The 21,617-nt window shown below is 39.7% G+C and overlaps 1 protein-coding gene across 1 annotated transcript in view; it reads right to left on the bottom strand.

Moving 5' to 3' along the window:
• ENPP2 (ectonucleotide pyrophosphatase/phosphodiesterase 2) overlaps window positions 1-21,617 on the bottom strand; it is a 109,883-nt gene that overhangs the window by 6,422 nt on the left and 81,844 nt on the right. The window contains 7 exon segments of the mRNA XM_086695990.1: window positions 850-982; window positions 4,076-4,153; window positions 5,048-5,183; window positions 6,703-6,839; window positions 8,433-8,507; window positions 18,037-18,088; window positions 20,545-20,729. Of these exon segments, the coding sequence (XP_086552116.1) occupies window positions 850-982; window positions 4,076-4,153; window positions 5,048-5,183; window positions 6,703-6,839; window positions 8,433-8,507; window positions 18,037-18,088; window positions 20,545-20,729 (796 nt within the window).

Raw genomic sequence — 21,617 nt, 5'->3', positions numbered from 1 at the left:
CAGTAAACTGAAGTGCTGAAACTCACAATTCCTTACCTGGTTCTCTATTATCTTAATTTTAATCATTTTTAAAATACTGAAATTACGACTAAAATGATAATTTTGGTTAAAAACTACAGCAATGATCAGCAATAAAATAAATGTACAATTAAGTTGACATTTCTCGTATGGATGACTAGAAAGGGAGTAAGATAATTCCTATGTTATTAATTATGTGTACGAAAAAAATTATTGTTTGTTCGTAATTATCTGTAAATCACAATTAAACCTTCTCATCATTTGTGCCCCTCTGTTTCACACATGTATAAAATTAAATGACTTCTTATGAATTTGTCATATTTGTGTCTACTTCCTTTCTCCATTGAACTGTTAGCTCCTTCTGAGCAAGTGTGCCTTATCTTTTTTTAATCTCCCCAACAGCATCATGGAGAAGGGTAGAAACAACTAGACTTTACAAAAGTCTCCATGGAATTTCCTATTAAGATATACTGACCCGGAAATCTAAGGGGTTCCAAAAGTCTCCTCAAATAATGGAGATGAGGGAAAATTATCATCTTTCCACTGACGAGTTGATAAAGAATAAATGACAAATTAAAAAAAAATCTTTTGATACTTTTCTCTCATGGAATGGAAAAGTACATTTATTTACCACAAAACTCCATTCCATTCCAACCACCAATAAGACATTTAATCAAGCGTCCAAAAGCACTGAAGAAATTACAAGGAGATTCAAAGAGCAAAGGCCTTTAGGGCTATTAGTTCTTCTCTAGTACGTGAATATTTGAAAAAGAGCCTTGAATGAGATCTTAGAATTTAAAAACACACACTGAGTGGAAAAGACAAACTTACTGTTTGATTTTGTCCTGTGTGTCATGTAAGCCATCATAGTCATAGTCAAAAATTGGTCCACTTATCACATTAACTCCATTTCTTTCTGAAGCATATTTCTTCACCAATACCCTTTGGAAATAATTCCAGACTCCTGCGGGGGGGAAAAAAATCTGTTCTTCACGATCAAAACTCCTTGCTTTGGTCAAATTCTCTCTGGGATCAGCCAAATGTCATAAGCCAAGAGACAGTAGAGCTCCTGCGATTCTTGAAAAGAATTCATCCTGAAGTACCAGCTGTGTGTGTCATTTATGAACAAGCAGAGAGAAAGGCATGGAGACACCAGTAGGGGAGTTTAACCCAGCCCAATAAGTCGGGGGAGGGTTTCTCAATGAAGTGGTTACTGAGCTGAGATCTAAAGGATAAGTGGATGCTTTACAGGCAAAGAGATGGAAACAGAACAGGCAAGGGGAATCGTGTGGTCAAAAGAGGAAGGACGGTGTTTGTGAGAAACTGAAAAAAAGGCCTTAATCTACTTTTTCTTCCTTCATGATCTCATAGATATACTTGTTCCCAAGTTTATGTCTCTAGCCCTGACCCTCCCAAGGAGCTCCAGACCTGTTATCCAACCACCCATTTCAGGGTCCACTTGACCTAATGACCATGTCTGGCAAAAAATGATCTAAACAAAATTCTTGGCCTTCATTCCCAATCCTGCTCTAACTCCCTGCTTTTCCATCAGGTAATGACACTCACTCACTCACGTGTTCGGGTCCAAATCCTAGGAGTCATTTCTGACCTGGCTCCTTCTTTCCTACACACGTGAACAAGCCTTGTCAGTGCTACCTCTGAAATACACCCCCGTCATCCAAATCTGACCACTTTTCAACTATTTTCACTGCATCCATCCTGGTCTCAATTACTATCCTCTCTGCAAAGAACTACCACAAAAGACTACTTCCCAGGCTCCCAGTGAGAACCTCACTCTTGCCTGCAGCCCACTATATAATAGCCACTCGGATCATTTTACACCATACCCAGAATGTGTCACGCGCTTCCCAACTTCCCGTTTCTAACATTCCAGATGATGTATCACTGCAATTAGAATAAAATCCTAACCTTGCACCGTGGCCCCTGCCTACCTGCATGACTCTGTTTCCTCCTTCCCCCTCTGGTACATGGCTTTCTTCCCGTCTTCCCATTTGCCAAACTCATTTCAGATTAAGCTTTTGCATTTTCTCTTCCTTTCATCGGGAAAACTCCCTTATCTGTGCTTGTCTGGTTTCTTCTCCATCGCTCATTTCTCATTTTCAAGATCACCTCTGGAGGGGACTTCCTTGTCCACATTAGGTTCAGGTAATATTATAGTCAAGCAGAGAGAGGAGTGGAGAGGAACAGAGTGGGGAGAAAGGAAAGGCAAAAGAGGGAATGACAGAGGACAGGAAATGCGAATAGCGAGTTGGTTCTGAAATGTTAGGTTTCGCTGAACTACGTGCTACTCTACAGGAGGGCTGTGAGGCTTGGGCTATTATCACTTCTTATCTCCCCCTGTGAAAAAGTACTTGGCTGTTTTTTCCCTAGTGCTTCTACCATTCTTTAGACCCTCTGATACTCTACTCAGAAAGAGCAGTCCACCGGAGCCAAAATACCACAGATAATTATTTGCAAGAGAGAAAGGAGGACCATGGGAGAGAAGTTCGAATGTTAAGCACAAAAACTGGAAAGGCAGAAAGGGAGAAAAATAACAATGAGAACAGTCAAAAGGCCAAACCCACAGAAACGTGGCGTGTGAGAAAACCAGTCCCAGGGAAGAACAGGGAGCCCTCTGTGAAAGGCCTTTCGCCATGCCAGCCTCAGGGTGGTACCGTGTGTTTCCTTTATTGCTGCTTGGTCAAAAAAGCATCAGCAAAGAACAAAGAAATTCAGGAAACCCTGATGTGTGGACATTATGAAGATGCATTCCATGTAATATTATGACAAATCTATCTATGTGGGTTTCTGAAACGTTTCTCAGTTGGGACTAAGAAAAAACTAGGGAACTGCCTTTTAAAAGCATTCTTTAATTTTTCACGCTTCAGCAATGGATTCTACCTTTGAATTAACCTCCACTTACTAACTAGGACATCAAATAAACATTTTTTTCCTCTAAACCATGTTGGCCATTTCACTGATGTCAAATTCTGGAGGCTTGCCACTGGAGATGACACTCCACAATCACGCATTCTGAATCTGACACTTTTTCAGCCCAAGAGTCCTGGAACACAACCAGTGGTCCTCTGCCAAGTAGAAGTAGGTAGAGGTGCTTCCTTTTCCCACCTTTCCTATAAGAATACAAGTCTCCTCACAGTAAAAGGAGGTAAAAATTATTGCATAATGCTTTCTCTATCTTTGGATGGATGGATGGGCAAATGAGTGAATTATCTGTTATCAGAAATAGAAAATGGATTATTCCATTGGACAATTACGTCATATCCATATAAGCCATAGATGTCATGCAATAAAATCTCATAATTTTGTAAATGAGAGGTTAAATAGCATTTCTGTAATTATATAGCTAGTTGTCAGACTCCAGGGAAGTCAGTGTTTGGACCAGGGCTCACTGTGCCAATACCATTCACGGCATCATTTTCACCCACAAATATTTACGTCACGTACAAAGACGTTATGGCTGTTCAAAGAAACTAAAATAATTTACAAAGCCCTAAGACCATCTGAATTTAATACTCTGATGATTCAGAAGATCCTTTAAAGTTCTTCCTGGGTTTCAAGGTCAACATTCAGAATACATCATTATCATCCACCCTAAAGGGGGAAAGTTCTGGTGGCTTTTACTTTAACATTCAATAAATAAACATAAGTGTTGTTAAACATCAAGTGTCCTCCAAAACAAAAGAAGACCCTTCTTAACCACCAATATAATGAGCATTGAAATAGAAGGAGCACCAGTTTAGAAGCAAAACACAAACTGGGTTTGGCTCAGTTTCTATCATTCGTGAATTGGGTCATTTCTTGTGACTTTAATTTTTTAATTGTAAACAAGAGACAAACAACCCACCAACCTCCCTCACAGATTCATATTTTGGATTAATAGTAGAGAATTTACGTTAAAGTTCTTCAACAATTATAAAGGCTAAACACATGAAATATATTATTATCAAACTTAATATAGAGGTAGAAAGGGTAAGTAGTAAATTTAGAAATATGTCTTTTCATAAATAATAGTTTACTAGGTAAATATCAGACTTACGTTTGAAAGCAGGATACATTGGAACCATATTGGTTACAAGGAAAGCATCATATTTAGCTTCCGGTGAAGAGCTCAGATCTAAACGTTAGGCAAACAAACAGTGTCCATTACTTCCCAAAATCGACATCAATAAAAATGTAATCTACTAAAATGGTCTGAACAGTTTGAAGTGAATTGTGTATAGATCTACTCTTTTATTTCTACTCATTCCCTACTTTAAACAGTATTTCCCAGTTCCCCTCCCACTCAATCTCTTTTCTTCACCAATAGTATTCTCCCCCAACTTTTTACAATGCTTTTTCTTCCTACCTAGTCTTGGGTCTACTAAGTATTATGTATATAGGTTTTAGAGTTTAAAAAATGTCATCAAGGTAATGAGAGATAATTAAAGGGCTTCCCATATTCTTTTTTTTTTAATTTTATATATTTTTTAATGTTTATTTACTTTTGAGAGAGACAGAGACAGAATGTGAGTGGGTTAGGGGCAGAGAGAGAGGCAGACACAGATCTGAAGCAGGATCCAGGCTCCGAGCTGTCAGCACAGAGCCCGGCACAGGGCTCCAACTCACAAGCTGTGAAATCATGACCTGAGCCAAAGTGGGCCGCTCAACCGACTGAGCCACCCAGGAGCCCCAGGGCTTCCCATATTCTTAAGAGATCACATCTCTAGTATTTAAAACATTAATGTCCTAATGATATACCATTTTACTGTCAGATTCCCATTAATGATGTGAGGGGCACGCTATATATTCCCTTGCACTTCAGAATTCTCCTGGAGAACAGGATTTGTGAAAGGTGGTCTGTTTTCTGACCAATTTTGGAAGTATCTCATAGAAGTTCAATTTTTCAATCTCTTGAGTGCTCCTCTTGAAGAAGACCTAAAATCCTGACAGTCCAGGAAATCCTAACAGTCCAGATTCTACGAAATAATATCCCTCTAGAATGGTCAGATCCTGATATGCTAAAACTTACAAGGAGGGAAGAGGAATCCATAGGACATCTGTTTATCATTTTTGTAGGCCAAACAGCTTTGACTGAAACTCGGAGACACACGGACATCAGGCCGGACGCAGTTGGTCAGGTGCTCAGGGATGCCAGAGACCTCAGCCTGCATGTTGAGTCAGAGGTAGTTAGCAATGCCATCACAAAGACCATGCCAAACCAACAAGGAAATACCAAAACCAAGTTGCTCTGTTACGAACAGCCAGAACCCAAACCCCTCTAGCTTTTACTGTAGCTCATACTTGGACGTTGACTCCTTAAAACGAGGCCTCCTCACCCAACCCCCCCAAAAACCAGCAAGGCTTCAGTTTTAAATATGGTAAGCCAGGAATTTGCAAAATCTTATTTTTTCTTAGTGGCAGAACACTTTTATCAGTCTTAAGTAAAACCACAATATATAAAGCAGAAATTGCATTGTTGAAATAATGGATGGGATTCCATGGAAGACAGCCTTAAAAAATAACACTCTAAGAAAAAATATAGAAATACCCTCTATAAAAAGAGAGACTGCATATAAATCTGTGCACCAGGGCATATGTACATGCACACCGTACAAGCGAACAAGAAGCTGTGTTTGCAGCAGAAGTGTTCCTTTGTAATCAGAAATTAAAAACATACTTCAACTGCCAAATAAACTTTTCTAATTCCATATATAAACTTACCTATCTCATCTTCACCAAAATTGAAACCCCAACATAAAATCTTTATTAAAAAACAGGATGTTGATAGTCAGGGAGGCTGTGCATGTGTGGGGCCATGGGTATATGGGAACTCTCTGTTCTTATTCAATTTTGCTGTGAACCTCAAGCTGCTCTAAAAAAATAAACTATTAAAACAAACAGTCAAATCTTGGCGGCTTCTGCAACTATCGGGCAATGGCAAACAGAGGAAAAGCAACAAGCATTAGTATATACTTCCTTTAATACGTTGATAGTTTAACATATTCCTATGAAGCTCTTAGAAGAACATTGAATAAAGTCTAATTCAAAATACTTTGCAGGACACCTGGGTGACTCAGTCGGTTACGCATCTGACTTTGGTTCAGGTCATGATCTCGTGGCTCATGAGTTCGAGCCCCGCGTCAGACTCTGTGCTAACAGCTCAAGGCCGGGAGCTTGTCTCGGATTCTGTGTCTCCCTCTCTCTCTCTGACCCTCCCCCACTCACACTCTGTCTCTCTCTCCTTCAAAAATAAATAAAGATTGGGGCGCCTGGGTGGCGCAGTCGGTTGAGCGTCCGACTTCAGCCAGGTCACGATCTCGCGGTCCGTGAGTTCGAGCCCCGCGTCAGGCTCTGGGCTGATGGCTCGGAGCCTGGAGCCTGTTTCCGATTCTGTGTCTCCCTCTCTCTCTGCCCCTCCCCCGCTCATGCTCTGTCTCTCTCTGTCCCAAAAATAAATAAAAACGTTGAAAAAAAAAATTAAAAATAAATAAATAAATAAATAAATAAATAAATAAATAAATAAAGATTAAAAACAAAACTTAGTAATAGATTCGATATAAGATTTCTTTCTTCAAGATAAATTAAAATCTTTTCTAAGACAAAATTCTGTTAAGCAAGCAATCATTACACTAATGCAAAGAATGTAATCGCATGAAGAATATAAGCCCCAATTTTTTCAGTGACCTGTTTGGAAACGGTGTATGACGTCCAGAGTGGCATTAGGAATATTTCACTATAACCGCTTTCAAAGTCAGTGTGATACAAGATATCGTATCGAGTCCGATAAAGCACTGCAGGCCGTCCATAGAGGAGGTGTCGCTCTAGGAAAGAGAACAAAAATTGTGTTAAACACACATTAAACTTTATATTAAATATGAAAGAAATATTGGCAGAGTCAAGTTGTCCATAATTTGCTTGCTTACTTATTAATAGTGTAGTTCCTTCTTCTTAATTTAATCAAGTTAGTTTCCCCTAACACTTTGTGGTTTATCTGATCACCTAAGCATGGGTCAAATCTTACAGTTATCAAAAGTATAATATAAATGCCATATTTATTTTAATACTTTCTTTAGTTGTAAAGAATTTTAATCTGTATAGAAATGAAACAATATAGGAAATTTTTAAACAATTCAGCTGAATGGAAGTCAATAGGAGTGATTTTTATACAATTAATTCATTTGACCCCTGGAAAGGCTCATCAAATTAGCCAATGATTTAATTAAGAGGAAGGCACTCTTTGATCATTATTTGCAAACTGCAACTCAAATAATGCATTATTTCAGCATAAACAGTGAGTAGTGATGAGCATTTAAAGTAAGCAGATTTGTCACATGGAGAAACACTCTTTAGGTAAGAACTTAAAGGAACATGTATAGATAAAGTAAGTGGGCATTCAAGAGGGTGCTTTAAATACAGAGAGGGGAGGGGGCGCCTGGGTGGCGCAGTCGGATAAGCGTCCGACTTCAGCCAGGTCACAATCTCGCGGTCCGTGAGTTCGAGCCCCGCGTCAGGCTCTGGGCTGATGGCTCAGAGCCTGGAGCCTGTTTCTGATTCTGTGTCTCCCTCTCTCTCTGCCCCTCCCCCGTTCATGCTCTGTCTCTCTCTGTCCCAAAAATAAATAAACGTTGAAAAAAAAAATTTAAAAATAAATAAATAAATAAATAAATAAATAAATAAATACAGAGAGGGGAGGTCATCAGCTACCAAAGAGCTCTATTAAGACCATAAGAATGTAGACCTCCAAGAGAAAGCTCTCCTTTTGTGGGGTGGGGGGGGGCAGAAAGAGGTCTGAAACCTTACTCTTTTAAGAAGAAGAGATGGAAGTTTAGTGTGCAAACCTTCATTCCACACCCACAATAAGTGCCTGGAGTTTGATCTGCACATTTTGGATAGACTAAAGTCAGAACTTCCATAGATTCTTGGTAATTGGGGTCCTATGGACCAAAATATTTAGAGATTGAGGCTTAGGTAATTCACAATTCCCTAAGTGATCATCAAAAAAAATGTTTATGATTATTTTTATTAGAGAAAATCAGTTCTGGTAATCACTTGTTAAATTATGTATACATGTTGCTTTAATTAAAGTATTACCATTCTATGCAAGTAACAGAGAAAACTCTTCGGAGAATATTTTGCAAGCCTTTCCCAAGTAGAACTGCTGACTTGAGGCAAAGGGGCCCACACCTACTAAAGCAAAAGCCTGTTCTGGGTAATGTGGCTTCTTCAGCAAGCAGTCAATGTAGAAGCCTTTTTTAAGCTGTCAAATTTGGGGACCCACCCCTAAAAATTAGAACATAATATGATAACCTTATATAAACAAAATATAATGAACAAATAAAAAGCCAGCAAATCATAACAGTAGTACTTGGGGGCAGTTAACCAAGTCAGACTTCCCTTCAAAACTCAAACCAAACCTTTTCTAGGTTCAAAATTTCCATTAACGTTTTCCTTGTTTTCATTTTTGTTGCCTCTGAATTTCCTGGTTTCAGCTGGAAGCAGAAGTATCAAAATTCTTTGAGAAGCTATTCTTTTTATCATTCAAGTTTTAATGCTTACCAAACACATTCCTCCAAATTCAAATACAAGCCTAGCATCCAATCTATTCCATTAAGAGACAACAAAACAGCAGCCATGTTTTTCCATGCAATACCCCTCCTAAGAGCAGCCACCAACAATAGTCTTGGGCAATCTAAAGATTCCACCAAACCTGGCTCCCCCTCCAGTCCTCATTTACTGGCATTCCTCCACATAACAGCCCCTTCCATGAAGGCTGGTTTATTTATAACACTCTGGTCATAACCATCCTTAGCAATTCTATGCTATTATAATGTGATTCCTTTTCATTCTACTGGGAATGGTTTCTCCAACAGACCTGTCATGTCTCTCCCTTCAAATTTATCATTAATGTATTCTCCCTCATCAGACATTTACTGAGTACCTTCTTTGTGCCAGGCCTTTGGCTATAGAAGAGAGATGCTGGGCAAAGATAATTAAGTTACAGCTCTTACCTTCAAAAAAACTCACAGTTCAATGGGAGAGACCAACATGGTACAAATAACTCAAGTGCAATATGATACACACTATATCAGAGATATCTACAGAGTGCAATGGGAACACAGAGCATGATGAATATCGTGGATGGGGATGAGGTGGCATCAGTACAGTCTTTATGGAACGCACAAAGATAAGCCAGGTTGACCCCAGCCTTCCCTGTCATAATTGGTAATAGTGCCCCTTTCCATACTCAAATGTGGATGACAAACAACAAGCTCACATAGTCCAGCCCCCATGGAAGTGAAATGAAGAAGGGGGTTGGGGAGGGTACAAAAGGGAAAGAGACATCTTAAGATTCACTTTCTTTTGAAATATTTCCTCAGTTGTTTCTCCATCTCTATTCACTCTTCTGCTCTGTGTGTATAGAAATGTGCACTGCAGGGTCGCCTGGGTGGCTCAGTCAGCTGCACGTCCGACCTCAGCTCAGGTCATGATCTCCCGGTTTGTGAGTTCGAGCCCCACGTCAGGCTCTGTGCTGATAGCTCAGAGCCTGGAGCCTGCTTTGGATTCTGTGTTTTCCCCTCTCTCTGCCCCTCCCGTGCTCATGCTCTCTCTCTCTCTCTCAAAAATAAACATAGAAAGAAAGAAAGAAAGAAAGAAAGAAAGAAAGAAAGAAAGAAAGAAAGGGAGGGAGGAAGAAAGGGAGAAAGAAAGAAAGAAAGAAAGAAAGAAAGAAAGAAAGAAAGAAAGAAAGAAAGAAAGAAAGAAAAAGAAAAGAAAGAAAGATAGATGCACTGCAGGGGTGCCTGGGTGGCTCAGTTAAGTGTCCGACTTTGGCTCAGGTCATGATCTCACAGTTTGTGAGTTTGAGCCCCAGGTTGAGTTCTGTGCTGACAGCTCAGAGCCTGAAGCTTGCTTCAGATTCTGTGTCTCTGTCTTTCTCTGCCCCTCCCTTGCTTGTGCGCTCTCTGTCTCTCTCTCAAAACTAAATAAACATTAAAAAAAATATTTAAAGAAACGTGCACTTCATAGCTCCCAAGCTAAGCACATTTACTGTTTTGGGCACATAGCTGAAGTACAAATATTTCATGATGTGATTTCTTCTCAATTGTTAACTGGACATATTTGGCATGAAGAAAAAAACAATATACTGGTTTTGATAGTTTCCTAAAATTCAACCACTTTCCCCAATTAACCCAAAGAATCTACTTGGGTCTTCCTGAAGCATAATTGCTTCATCTAAGCAAGAGACGAAATAATCTTTGCAGTAAGAAACACAAACTTTATAGTCCAGAATCAAAATTTAGATCTTCCTTTTTCAGTTTATCAGAGTATCAACGGATCACTGATTCTTGGTTACAGCCTGACTCTGTTACTTTTTGTGACATTGTAGGCAAGCCACCCATTGCATTTCTGTTTAACAAAAAGTTCCTGTTTGAGCCATAAAAGTGTGCTTGAATCTCAGTCTCTGGACATGTAAGATCTTCATCCTGAGACCAGCCACCCTGCAGATGAGCCTGCAACCTTCTACTTTAGAAACATGCTCCTCATGATTTCTTGATATGGGTCTAATGCATTCCATGTTTTCCCAGCTGGGTTCCTCCTCCATCAGATTCCAGACACAGTCTTCATTCCATACCCAAGTTCCCTGTTTACAACACTTCTCTGGCATTTTGGGCATATCCAAGGTTCTCCTCCAGACACCACATTTGAAAAAATACTTGGAGGCATATCTTTTTAAGTGGTGTGGACTTTCCCAGGGCTCATTCTTTTGTCTTCCAAAATTTGGTCATCCAGACTGGAGTTTGTATTTTTTTCCCTCTCAGCTTCCTGATTCATATTCCCACAGATTAGCTGGCTGACTTGAGAGCCACATGAAAATCTTTTTTTTTTTTTTGTCTTTTTATTTTTTTAAAACATTCACTCCCACAAAATATGCCCTTGGATTTTACCACATAATCTCTACTCAAGGTCTTTCCTTTTCCTGCATCCTTTCTCCTCCTTCCCCTTGCAAGTGCCTGCTATCATTTATTGCCACGTCAACCTCCCCTGAGATTTGATTCGATGCTTCTGTTCTTTCTTATCTCAACTCTTAAAGCACTATGCTACAATTCATCAACTGGCTAAATATCACAATAAAATAACAATTTCATAAGGACAGGGATTTTATCTATCACTAGATCTCTACCTCTAACAATACCAAATGCATAATATCTACTTGGTAAATACTTGTTGAATAAATGGATGCTTGTGTTATTTTTTGAAACACTGTTCTTTATGACTGTCAAGGACTGACTTTCCACATATGACCTACCTAATACAACCCTGAGAGACAGACTAGGCAGATCAATATCATCTCCATTTTACTAATGAAGGAACTGGAGGTTCATGATTTGTACAAGACAATTCAGCTACATAGCAGTACCCAGAATCTAGGCCTCCATCTTCCTGGTCCATTATTTTTCCTTAGCATTTTGGGCCGTCTCCGAGTGGATGCTAAGTGCTGGGTTATCTAAGGGAGGGTATGCTGGGATGAAGATCCAGCTACTCCCAGACGTGAGTTCTGCCTGAGTCATGACTGCTGCTAAGCTAATAAGAATAGCAATATGCCTTGAAAAAGAAAAGCAAAGTTGGAGGCATCACACTTCTGGACAAGCTGTAGTGATTAAGACAGTATGGTACTGGCACAAAAATAGACACATAGATAAATGGAAAAGATAGAAAACCCAGAAATGAACTCATAACTATATGGTCAATTAATCTTTGACAAAGCAGGAAAGACTATCCAGTGGAAAAAAGAGTCTTTTCAACAAACTGGATAGCAACATGGCAAAAGAATGAAAACTGGACCATTTTCTTACAACATACATCAAAATAAATTCAAAATGGATTAAAGACCTAATGTGAGACAGGAAACCATTAAAATCCTAGAGAAAACAGGCAGTAAATTCTTTGACATCTGCTGTAGCAACTTCTTACTAGATATGTCTCCTGAGGCAAGGGAAACAAAAGCAAAAACAAACTATTGGGACTTCATCAAAATAAAAAGCTTCTGCGCAATGAAGGAAATAATCAACAAAACTAAAAGGCGACCTATGGAATGGGAGAAGATATTTGCAATGACATATTTGATAAACGGTTAGTATCCAAAATATGTAAAGAACTATAATTCAACACCACCCCAAAACAAATAATCCAAATAAAAATGAGCAGAAAACATGAATAGACATTTTTCCAAAGAAAACATACAGATGGCCAATAGATACATGAAAAGATGCTCATCATCATCATCATCAGGAAAATGCAAATCAAAACTACAATGAGATATCACCTTACACCTGTCAGAATGGCTAAAATCAACACAACACAAGAAACAACAGATGTTGGCAAGGATATGGAAGAAAAAGAATCCTCATGCACTGTTGGTAGGAATGCAAACTGGTGAAGCCACTGTGGAAAATAATATGGAGGCTCCTCAAAAAAGTTAAAAATAGAACTACCCTACTCTCTAGCAATTGCACTACTAGGTATTTACCCAAAGAATACAAAAACACTAATTTGAAGGAATACATGCATTCCAATCTTTATAGCAGCATTACCTATAATAGCCAAATTATGGACACAGCCCAAATGTCTATCAAGTGATGAATGCATAGAAGTGGTATATATATAGTGGAATGTTACTCGGCCATAAAAAATAATGAAATCTTGATATCTGCAATGACTTGGATGGAGCTAGAGAGTATTATGCTAAGCAAAATAAGTCAGAGAAAGAACAAATGCCATATGATTTCACTCCTATGTAGAATTTAAGAAACAATATAAATGATCATAGGGGGAAAAAAGAGAGAGGCCAACCAAGAAACAGACTCTTAACTATAGAGAACAAACTGATGGTTACCAGAGAGAGGTGGGTGGAGGGGTGGGCTTAAAGAGTGTACTTGTTGTGATGAGCACTGGGTGTTGTAAAGAAGTGCTGAATCACTAAATTGTACACCTGAAACTAACATTACAATTACATCGTATGTTAACTAACTGGAATTTAAATAAATTTAAAGAAATTAATTCTTAAAAAAGAGAACAGCAGGGGTTCCTGGGTGACTTAATTGGTTAACTGTCCAACTCGTGATTTCAGCTCAGGTCATGATCTCATGGTTCATGGGCTTGAGCTCCACATGGGGCTCTGTACTGGGAGCATGGAGTCTCCCTGGGATTCTCTCTCTCCCTCTCTCTCTGTCTCTCTCTGCTTCTCCCCTGCTCACACTTGAGTGTGCTCTCTCTCTCACACACAAAATAAATAAATAAACATTAATTAACTAATTAATTAATTAATTAAAATGTAAAAAGAGCGGCAATTTGTATCAAAGCGTCTAGTACTTCAGAAACAACTTCCAAACCCTGATAAGCGCTGAGTTTCTCTGGACACTTCGTCTTCATTCCAACCCTTGGAATAAGAAGCATTTATAGAGAAAAGCACAGGGCTGTTGTATCACACAGACCTGGAATCAAATCTCATCTCAGCTTTTGATAGCTCTGTGATTCCGTAACTTTACCTCCCAAAGCTTCACATCTCACTGGGATGTTGCATTGTTTAGAGGCAAAAGTGTAAAGTGCCCAGCTTAGTCTTGACCCAAAGTGGCTGTGGTTGTAGTGATTTTGTAAAGAACATATGCTCTACCTCAGTAGCAGCAAGGAACACTGGTAGGCAAAGGTTATTAAAATTCAGTGTCAATTGTAAAGAATTATACTATGTACTGATTTCTTCCAAATCTTCCCCAACACACACACACACACACACACACACACACACACACACACACACAAGGATACACACACAGAGAAGCACAAGCATATCTCCTACTTTCTCTAGCACGGCTAACATCTCCAGAAATAACAAAAATTAGAAATATCTCAGAATTGGAAAGAGCTACAAAGATTGCCTGTCTAGCCTAGTCTCTTTATGCTTTAAGGTTAATAAGAATTATGAGTGTTTCAGTCATTTATCCATCCAAACTAACTTCTTACTGTGTGTGTGATAAAGAGTCCAATGTATACAGTGTTAAAATGATTTTTAATTACTTTTTTCACAAAGGTGATAGTGAATATGAATCTAAGAAAATATAAACCATTTTTATATAAATGTAAATAGAATAAAGACTAAGGCGAAAATAAATAGTATAATTATTCTTAAAGTGAAGATTATACCTGATTATGATGCCCAAATTGCTTGCTATGAGAGATTTAAAATTTTTCATTTTGCTCATTCATTCATCTATTGACTCAATGGTTCAAAGAAATCAGCTTTCATTGCACAGTAAGTTTGCTAAGACATTATGTACATGTGATTTGGAAACCACAGTCATGCAACTAAAATCCAGAATTCCCCACAAATCTAGAAACATTAAGCCTTTAGCAAGCAGTTTAGATTGCTGTTTTTCCTCTTTATTTTAGTGAAAGACTTGATCCTATAACAGTTTAAATATTTAGAGCAAAAGATTGCCTAAGATTAATTTAATATGCCTCAAGTATCCCCTGGGCTGTTTCACTACCATAACGTACAACTTGTACATGTGTGTTAAGTATGAGAGGGTTTGCAGCATTTAACATTAAAATAGCCACACATGAATATTACAAATGGAATATGTACAACACGTGGTTTCTTAAAAAAAATTAGCTACCCGCAGGTGTGTTTAAAAAGAACTAGGAATAAAAATAATCCAACTTTACATTTGTGCAGAATTTTAGGTTTACAAAATACAAAACTTCTATATTTATGTATAGAAGTCTCAATATAAATTCAAAGATATTCAGAAGGGAGAAGTAATACTCTGAACATAACATGCACATGCACATGCACTTACACAATGACTCGAATTCATGAAGTTTTACTCTGGTGGAGCAGACATCCGATATTTCAAGTGGGAGATGAGATTTATGACCCAGGAAACACCATAAAGACCTGAGATAACTCTGACCAAGAAAATGTCACTTTGCGGCTTAATAAATGACTAAGTTACGACCCTTAAGGAGACAAAGACCAAGAGACAGAGTTACAAAAGGACAGGGGGAGAGAATACTGAGGCTTATACATATCCCAAAATCCAAACAAGGAAATGCTTTGCACATAATAAGTCAATGGTACATAATTATTTTTATTCCATGCAATAGTTCTAAAGTCTCCCTTATATCATTAAAGACTGTCCCACTAGGTCATGAGCAAACCAAAGAGATACGCTACCGTGATCCTCCCCTAACATTTTATGCCACCATTGTGATGTCACATGCAGGAAACTATCAGTGACACGGCTGACAAAACCAAATGATGTCTCAGAGAAATCAGTTCCCAGCCCAGGGTGGGCGCTCAACAAACACCTGTGAAGGTCCATTTCCATGAAAGTATATCAAGTTTAAGCTTCAGTGATGTAAAATCATCTTGAAACAAGACACTTCTGTTCACCTCTGAGTATTGCTTGGGGCAGGGGGCTCCTTCAATCCTGAAAGTCAGTGATTCACCTAGAAGATGCTTATTTTCATGCTCAGACGTTTGAGAGTACTCTTTATGCTGAGTTGTGAGACTCACATTTGTCACATGAGCACACTGTCACCAACAAGTTAAATGCATGATTTTTTTTCCCAAAAATGAAATGCCTCAGTATCATGAACAGCCAGATCCTGAACCAGCATAAATACGAGTCCATTAAAAGTTATTATAACTAACTATTTTACTGGTGTCTCTCTTTTTTTTTTTAGCTTATTTATTTTTCAGAGAGAGAGAGAGAGAATGAGAGAACAAGCCAGGGAGGGGCAGAGGGAGAGGGAGACACAGAATCTGAAGCAGGTTTCAGGCTCTGAGCTGACAGTGCAGAGCCTGATGTGGGGCTTGAACCCATGAACCATGAGATCATGATCTGAGCCAAAGTCGGATGCTCAACTGACTGAGCCACCGAGGCACCCCTTATTGGTGCCTTCCATAAGAGAAACATCTTACTACTATTTCTCTGACTTGGTGATTGAATATTTGAAAAACTCAAATCATGAGACTCTGCACCCATTTACCCTGTCAACATTCCAGTTTTTCTAATTATAATGACCCTGTAGTTCACCAGCAGCTAGATGTCAAACATTTCAAATCACTTCTAGAGTTTGTGGAGGATTTGTATACCTTCTACTAAGTCCTATTTTTCAAAGCTGTTTATCCAACTACATGCCCAAGAGTCTGTGTGTTCTTTGCTCAAAGAGAGAAAAGGGAGGGTGGTGAGACAAAAAGGCAAAAAGGAGGAAGATGAAGATCTTTATCAAAAGGGAAAATAAGTCAGGGGCGCCTTGGTGGCTCAGTCGGTTAAGCATCCGACTTCGGCTCAAGTCATGATCTCACAGTTTGTGGGTTCGAGCCCCACATCAGTCTCTGTGCTGACAGCTCAGAGCTTGGGGCCTGCTTCTGATTCTGTGTCCCCCCTCTCTCTCTCTGCCCCTCCCCTGCTTGCCCTCTTTCTCTCTCCACCTCTCAAAAATGAATATACATTTTTAAAAAAATTTTTAAGGGAAAATAAGTCAAGTAAATAAAATCCACTGGTTTCCTTGTTCTTTACTTAACCAAATTGAAAATAACACATATAATAAACAGGACCCTATGTAAGCTAATAGCTCAAACAATGCTCTCAGAAGGATTGACAACGTGCATTTGCTGCCTGACTTGGAGCTGTTGTGTTGAGTTCTATCTGCTTTTTAACATATTTTTCATCATTCATTTGCTGTTTGCTATCCCACCTACTGCAGTAACCTACCTTGGAGCCTTTCCCTCCCCTTCTATTTTCTTCTTATTTTCTGGAATTTCAAAACCAGAAGGAAGAGTTTGTGAGGTAGATGGCACCATTGTCCCTTATTATTTACTGCCCTTTCGTAAAGGAGTCTATACTACCACCCATTGGCATGTATCTTGCAGGATGGCATCCTTGTGGAAAGAATACTTCCCTCCTCCATTGGTTTCATGTGCTCTGGTTTCACCAGCCAACTGTGAATGGTAATGACAAATGCCTCATAAAAGCAGAAGCATTGAGGGGCGCCCAGGTGGCTCAGTCAGTTGAGCTTCCGACTCTTGATTTCAGCTTAGGTCATGATCGTGGGATTGAGCCCCATGTCGGGTTCTGCACTAAGCGTGGAGCCTGCTTAAGAGTCTCTCTCTCCCTCTGCCCCTCTCCCCCATTCACACTCTCTTTCTCTCTCTCAGATAAAAAAAAATAGTAATAATAATAATAGAAAGAAGAAGCCTTGAGACCCACTGCGTGGCTCTGCCATTCGTCTCTTCCCTCTGCCATGAGAAGGGCATGCCCCAGCTAGGGGCTGTTCCTGCAGCGTGGATTCCAGAATAAAGAGTTCCCAGAGCCACACTTGGCCTGGAGTCAGCATACCGAAATGTGAACAAGAAATGCAGCTTTCTTGGTACAAACCACTGAGACTCTCTTCTTTAGTCACAATCTTGCAAAAGTTGACTAATACACGCATGTTGTCATTGTACACTGCATTTTATGTACAATATACAAACAAAAGGAGAATTAGAGGGCTCAAGATGATCCTCATATAAAGAGGGAGTTCTGATACAGTTCATTCTGCATATCTCTCCCGACCACAACACATCCCTTGCTTCTCCAGGTACATAAGCGTCAGCATAAGTACCAGCTGCTATTATTTATACTGTGACTTCCAGTCCCTTCAGAGAAGTCCCCCAACGGCACCTTCACTTATGACCCAACAGATACACAATGGTATGTCTGTTTTCCAGGAGCCTAAAAGCTATTGAGAAACAAAAAAAACTAATGGAATTTTTCCAGCTATTTAAAGCTGGCATCTTCTGTACATAGAATAAACCAATACCCTTGGCCAGATGGATATTAAAATCACGTTGCAACTCCAATTTTAATTTTCAAAAATATTGTGCTTACACTGTGAAGTAAATAAGAGGTCTCTTCAATTTTTGAAAACTGAAAAACAAAACTTATCTGATTGTTTTTCCCATCAACTCCTCACCTTCTGTGGACCCTTTTATATGAAGGCGTTTGTTGAGTTCATCCAATTTGTTCTTCATGTGTGAAAACCAGAAAAGGAAAGGAGAAAAAAAAGCAGATCAGAAATGTCCTGTCTTTCCTGCATGCTTCTCTCTACTTAGTATCTTGCTAAGTTCAAAACAGGACCCTAAATTCCATCAGTATCATAAGCCCTGTAGAGGAATTACTGTTTTATCTCAAACTGACATTCCAGGCTTCACCTCCCAGTGGATCTGTGGCCACGAGCACCTTCTTTAATCTTTCCATGACTCTGTTTCCTTTCCCTCAAACTGTGGACAGTCATGGAACCAGGCTCCCAAACTGGTGAGAATAATGATTTGGGTACCTATACAGGTAAATTAATTAGAATAGTGCCTCAATATTTCAGATTAATCCTAGGTACACTAAAGTGATTCCCAAACTGACTTATGAAGTTACTTTTCCAAGGTTGGAAAGTAATGGCTCAGCAATTCTATCTGTCATTATATACCCTAGGGACACTAGCATATGTGTACGAGAAGACTGGCAATAATGTCTACTGCGGCATTGTTCGGAGATGCTAACAACTGGAAATTACCAAATGTTCTCAAATAGGAAAATAAAAAAAATCATTATGGTGTGTTTACACAATGAAGTATTAACTATTAGCGGTAAAAAGTGAACGAGCTAAAACTCATGTATTAATGAACAAAATAACTGCAGAATACATATAGTATGACAGCGTTCACATACAAATGTACAATATGCAAAACTATACCATAAGTTATTTTAGGGAATTATATCAAAGATTAATTAATATATTATTTAAGAGACATATATGCATGGAATAAAAATTACCTGCCTGGCAATTATGTATACTATCTTCAGGTTACTAATTACCTTTGGGGTAGGAACGAAGCAGGACTGGCAGGGAGTGTATACATGGAGCTTCCACTGAATTTATAACAGCTTCTTTCTCATGATGTGTGTATTGTGGCATTTATTTTATTAATCTGTATACCTTTGCAGTATGTCTGGACTTTTTTTTAAGAAAAGGAATGTAGTCTTTTGGAGAAACCCATAGACAAAATAAAGACAATCCAGAATTCCTCTCAAATGGTTTAAGATAACAAATCCAAAATATTTCTTGTTTTCCAGAAGAAAGGTAATTCAGAAAGCAAGATACAACTAAAAGATTACTGTAGGGTTATGTTTGGAATCCACCTCAAAGGCCACTTCCTATTGACTTTGGTAACAAGACACCTCCAGCTGAGGTCTCAGAATGACCTGACGGATAGTAGTGGATAGTAATTAGCTTTGTTCATTCTCGTCAGGAGCCAAAGTAGGAAGAAGAAGTAAAAGGGGTCAGGGGGAGAAGAGCAAGCTGAATTCCTCCAGTGGTGAGCTTTTCTCATCCTGTGGCTCCCAGGCCCCCAGGAATCCTGGAAGGTAGCAAATAGTAGAAGGGGATAGGGCAGGCAGGCAGAGAGCTATGTTCCATTTTTCCAAGGTCTACTAGAAGGTTCACACATTTACCCATAATAAAACCACACATGCAAACACAGCAGATTGTTTTGCTTTGTGTTGGAATCACATCAACTCAGTGTGGTAACACTGATTATTTCTTGCTGTCCGAGCAGTGATTGGTAACCATAAAGGACTTTGATCAATATAAAATTCAATAAGTCAATTATTGCTTAACACTTACAGTTTGATATTCAAAAACTCTTCAAACACAATGTACTGGGCAGATTCTACTTGCACCACCACCCTCCCCTCTACCCTCCATGCTCTACCCTCCCCTGCTCTGCACCCTGGGAGACTGACCTCTAAGGACTCTTCCAAAGAGCAAGCTTGCCTCCAGCTCCTGAGAGACAACAATGGGTATCTACTCCCCCAGGTTTCTCTTCCCAGGTTGCAGTGTACTCACTACACCCATCTACCAAATCCAGGAATTCCTCCCCATACAGCTCTCTCTCCATGTTCTGGTCCCTTTATTGCTCAGGTCTAGGACCGGCACCCTCTAGCGCCAGGATGCCTCACTGTCCCTCACTGCCTTGCCTCTACCCTGCCCAGCCCATGTAAATAGTCCTCTCATTAAACATGATTTACCCAATCCCTTTAAACTCTCTTTAAAAACCTTTTGTGCATAGGCCATCTGTTTCCTATTGGGACCATGACAGACAGACACACGATCCACGTTGAAAAAAAAGGAAAGCCTTTGGTTAGGAATTATAACGCTGCAGAATAGCAGCATGAATTCTAGTTTTTTGCCCTTTGTTCTCTAGATCTATGCTGCCCAATATGGTAGCCACAAGCCATATATGGCTCTTTCAACTTCAAGCAATTGAACAAGACTTAAAATTTAGTTCCAAGTGCTCAAGAAACCATATCTGGTCAGTGGCCAGCACAGATGTACACCATTTACATTTTCACAGAAAATTCTATTGGACAGCACTGCTCTATACCCAACAAGCTCCTCCATGATAATAAACATAAAGATTATTTCTACCTTTGGCTCTACCTTATCATCACAGTTACAGCCCAGGTCAAAATCAGACTGAAGGTACATAATCCCAGGATAGTTAGGTCTGGTAACTTCCTCTGGCATGGTCGGCCTGAAGGTATTCGTGCGCAGGAGATGATTCAAACTTCCATGGGTCCCATTATTTGGAGCTGGCTTCAAGCCCAGGAGATCTGGTGAGAAGAAAGAAATGGAGTCAGGTGCTTGATAAATATTTTTTTGAGGAGCTATAGTGAGAGTCAAAACCATGCATCTTCCAAGGGTCTGAAAACTCTGAACACAAAGCAGAACTGAATAAAGCCAAAATTAGTTTGTAAGCCCCCCTTTCTTAGCTCCTGAACCGTTCTAGCCTGAACATGTCTTGCCACAGCTTTCTGAAATAGCCATGTTCGTTGCCTGCCCATAGAGAGAGGCATTCCCAAAAAGAAAGAGTGAATGAACAGGGCCTTGACCAGCTATTGCTTATGTCTGTGACAGCTATAGGGACTACCAGAGTCAGTGTCAATGCCCTCCTGCATCTCTGAGATTTTTTATCCCACCTTTTGAAATGAGACTTATAATCAATAAATAACCCCTAGCCTGCCCTCTAATGCACTCCACAGAAGTATGGGGAGAAGAGGAGGGTTTGGCCCTGTGCCTTGAAAGGCTGCTCTGAAATGAACAGGCTGATTTCATAGCAAGGGAATAGTTGCCAAGCAGGCACACAGTGACTTGCCTAAGCTGAGAGGCAGGACAGGGGAGAGCTAGCAGCCAAGATGGGAAAAGAACCCAGGAGACCCGACTTTCAGACTCCCCCTCTAACCACCAGACCGGCACTCCCTTACTAAATAGGAAAAGTTGTCCTCATTCAGCGACTAGAAGCTCAAGGAAGAAAAATAATTAGGAGTGCATAAATAGCTGGCCAGGATGCAAGCTGGCACCATTTTAACCGGGCTGCAACACCAGAGATGGAGGTGGGAGAAAGCTCTGTGAGGAACTCTCCTTGCTTCACCAGGTCTCTGACCAGTGGTGTCAAACTGTCACGTGATGTTAGATCAGCCAGAGGCTGCCAAGAACAACAC

This window comes from Puma concolor, chromosome F2 (assembly GCF_028749965.1).
Source record: "Puma concolor isolate L17-30 chromosome F2, mPumCon1.1.hap2, whole genome shotgun sequence".
Classification (NCBI taxonomy): Eukaryota; Metazoa; Chordata; class Mammalia; order Carnivora; family Felidae; genus Puma; species Puma concolor.
The sequence above is the reverse complement of the archived record's forward strand: the minus strand, read 5'-3'. Positions and strand labels throughout refer to the sequence as shown.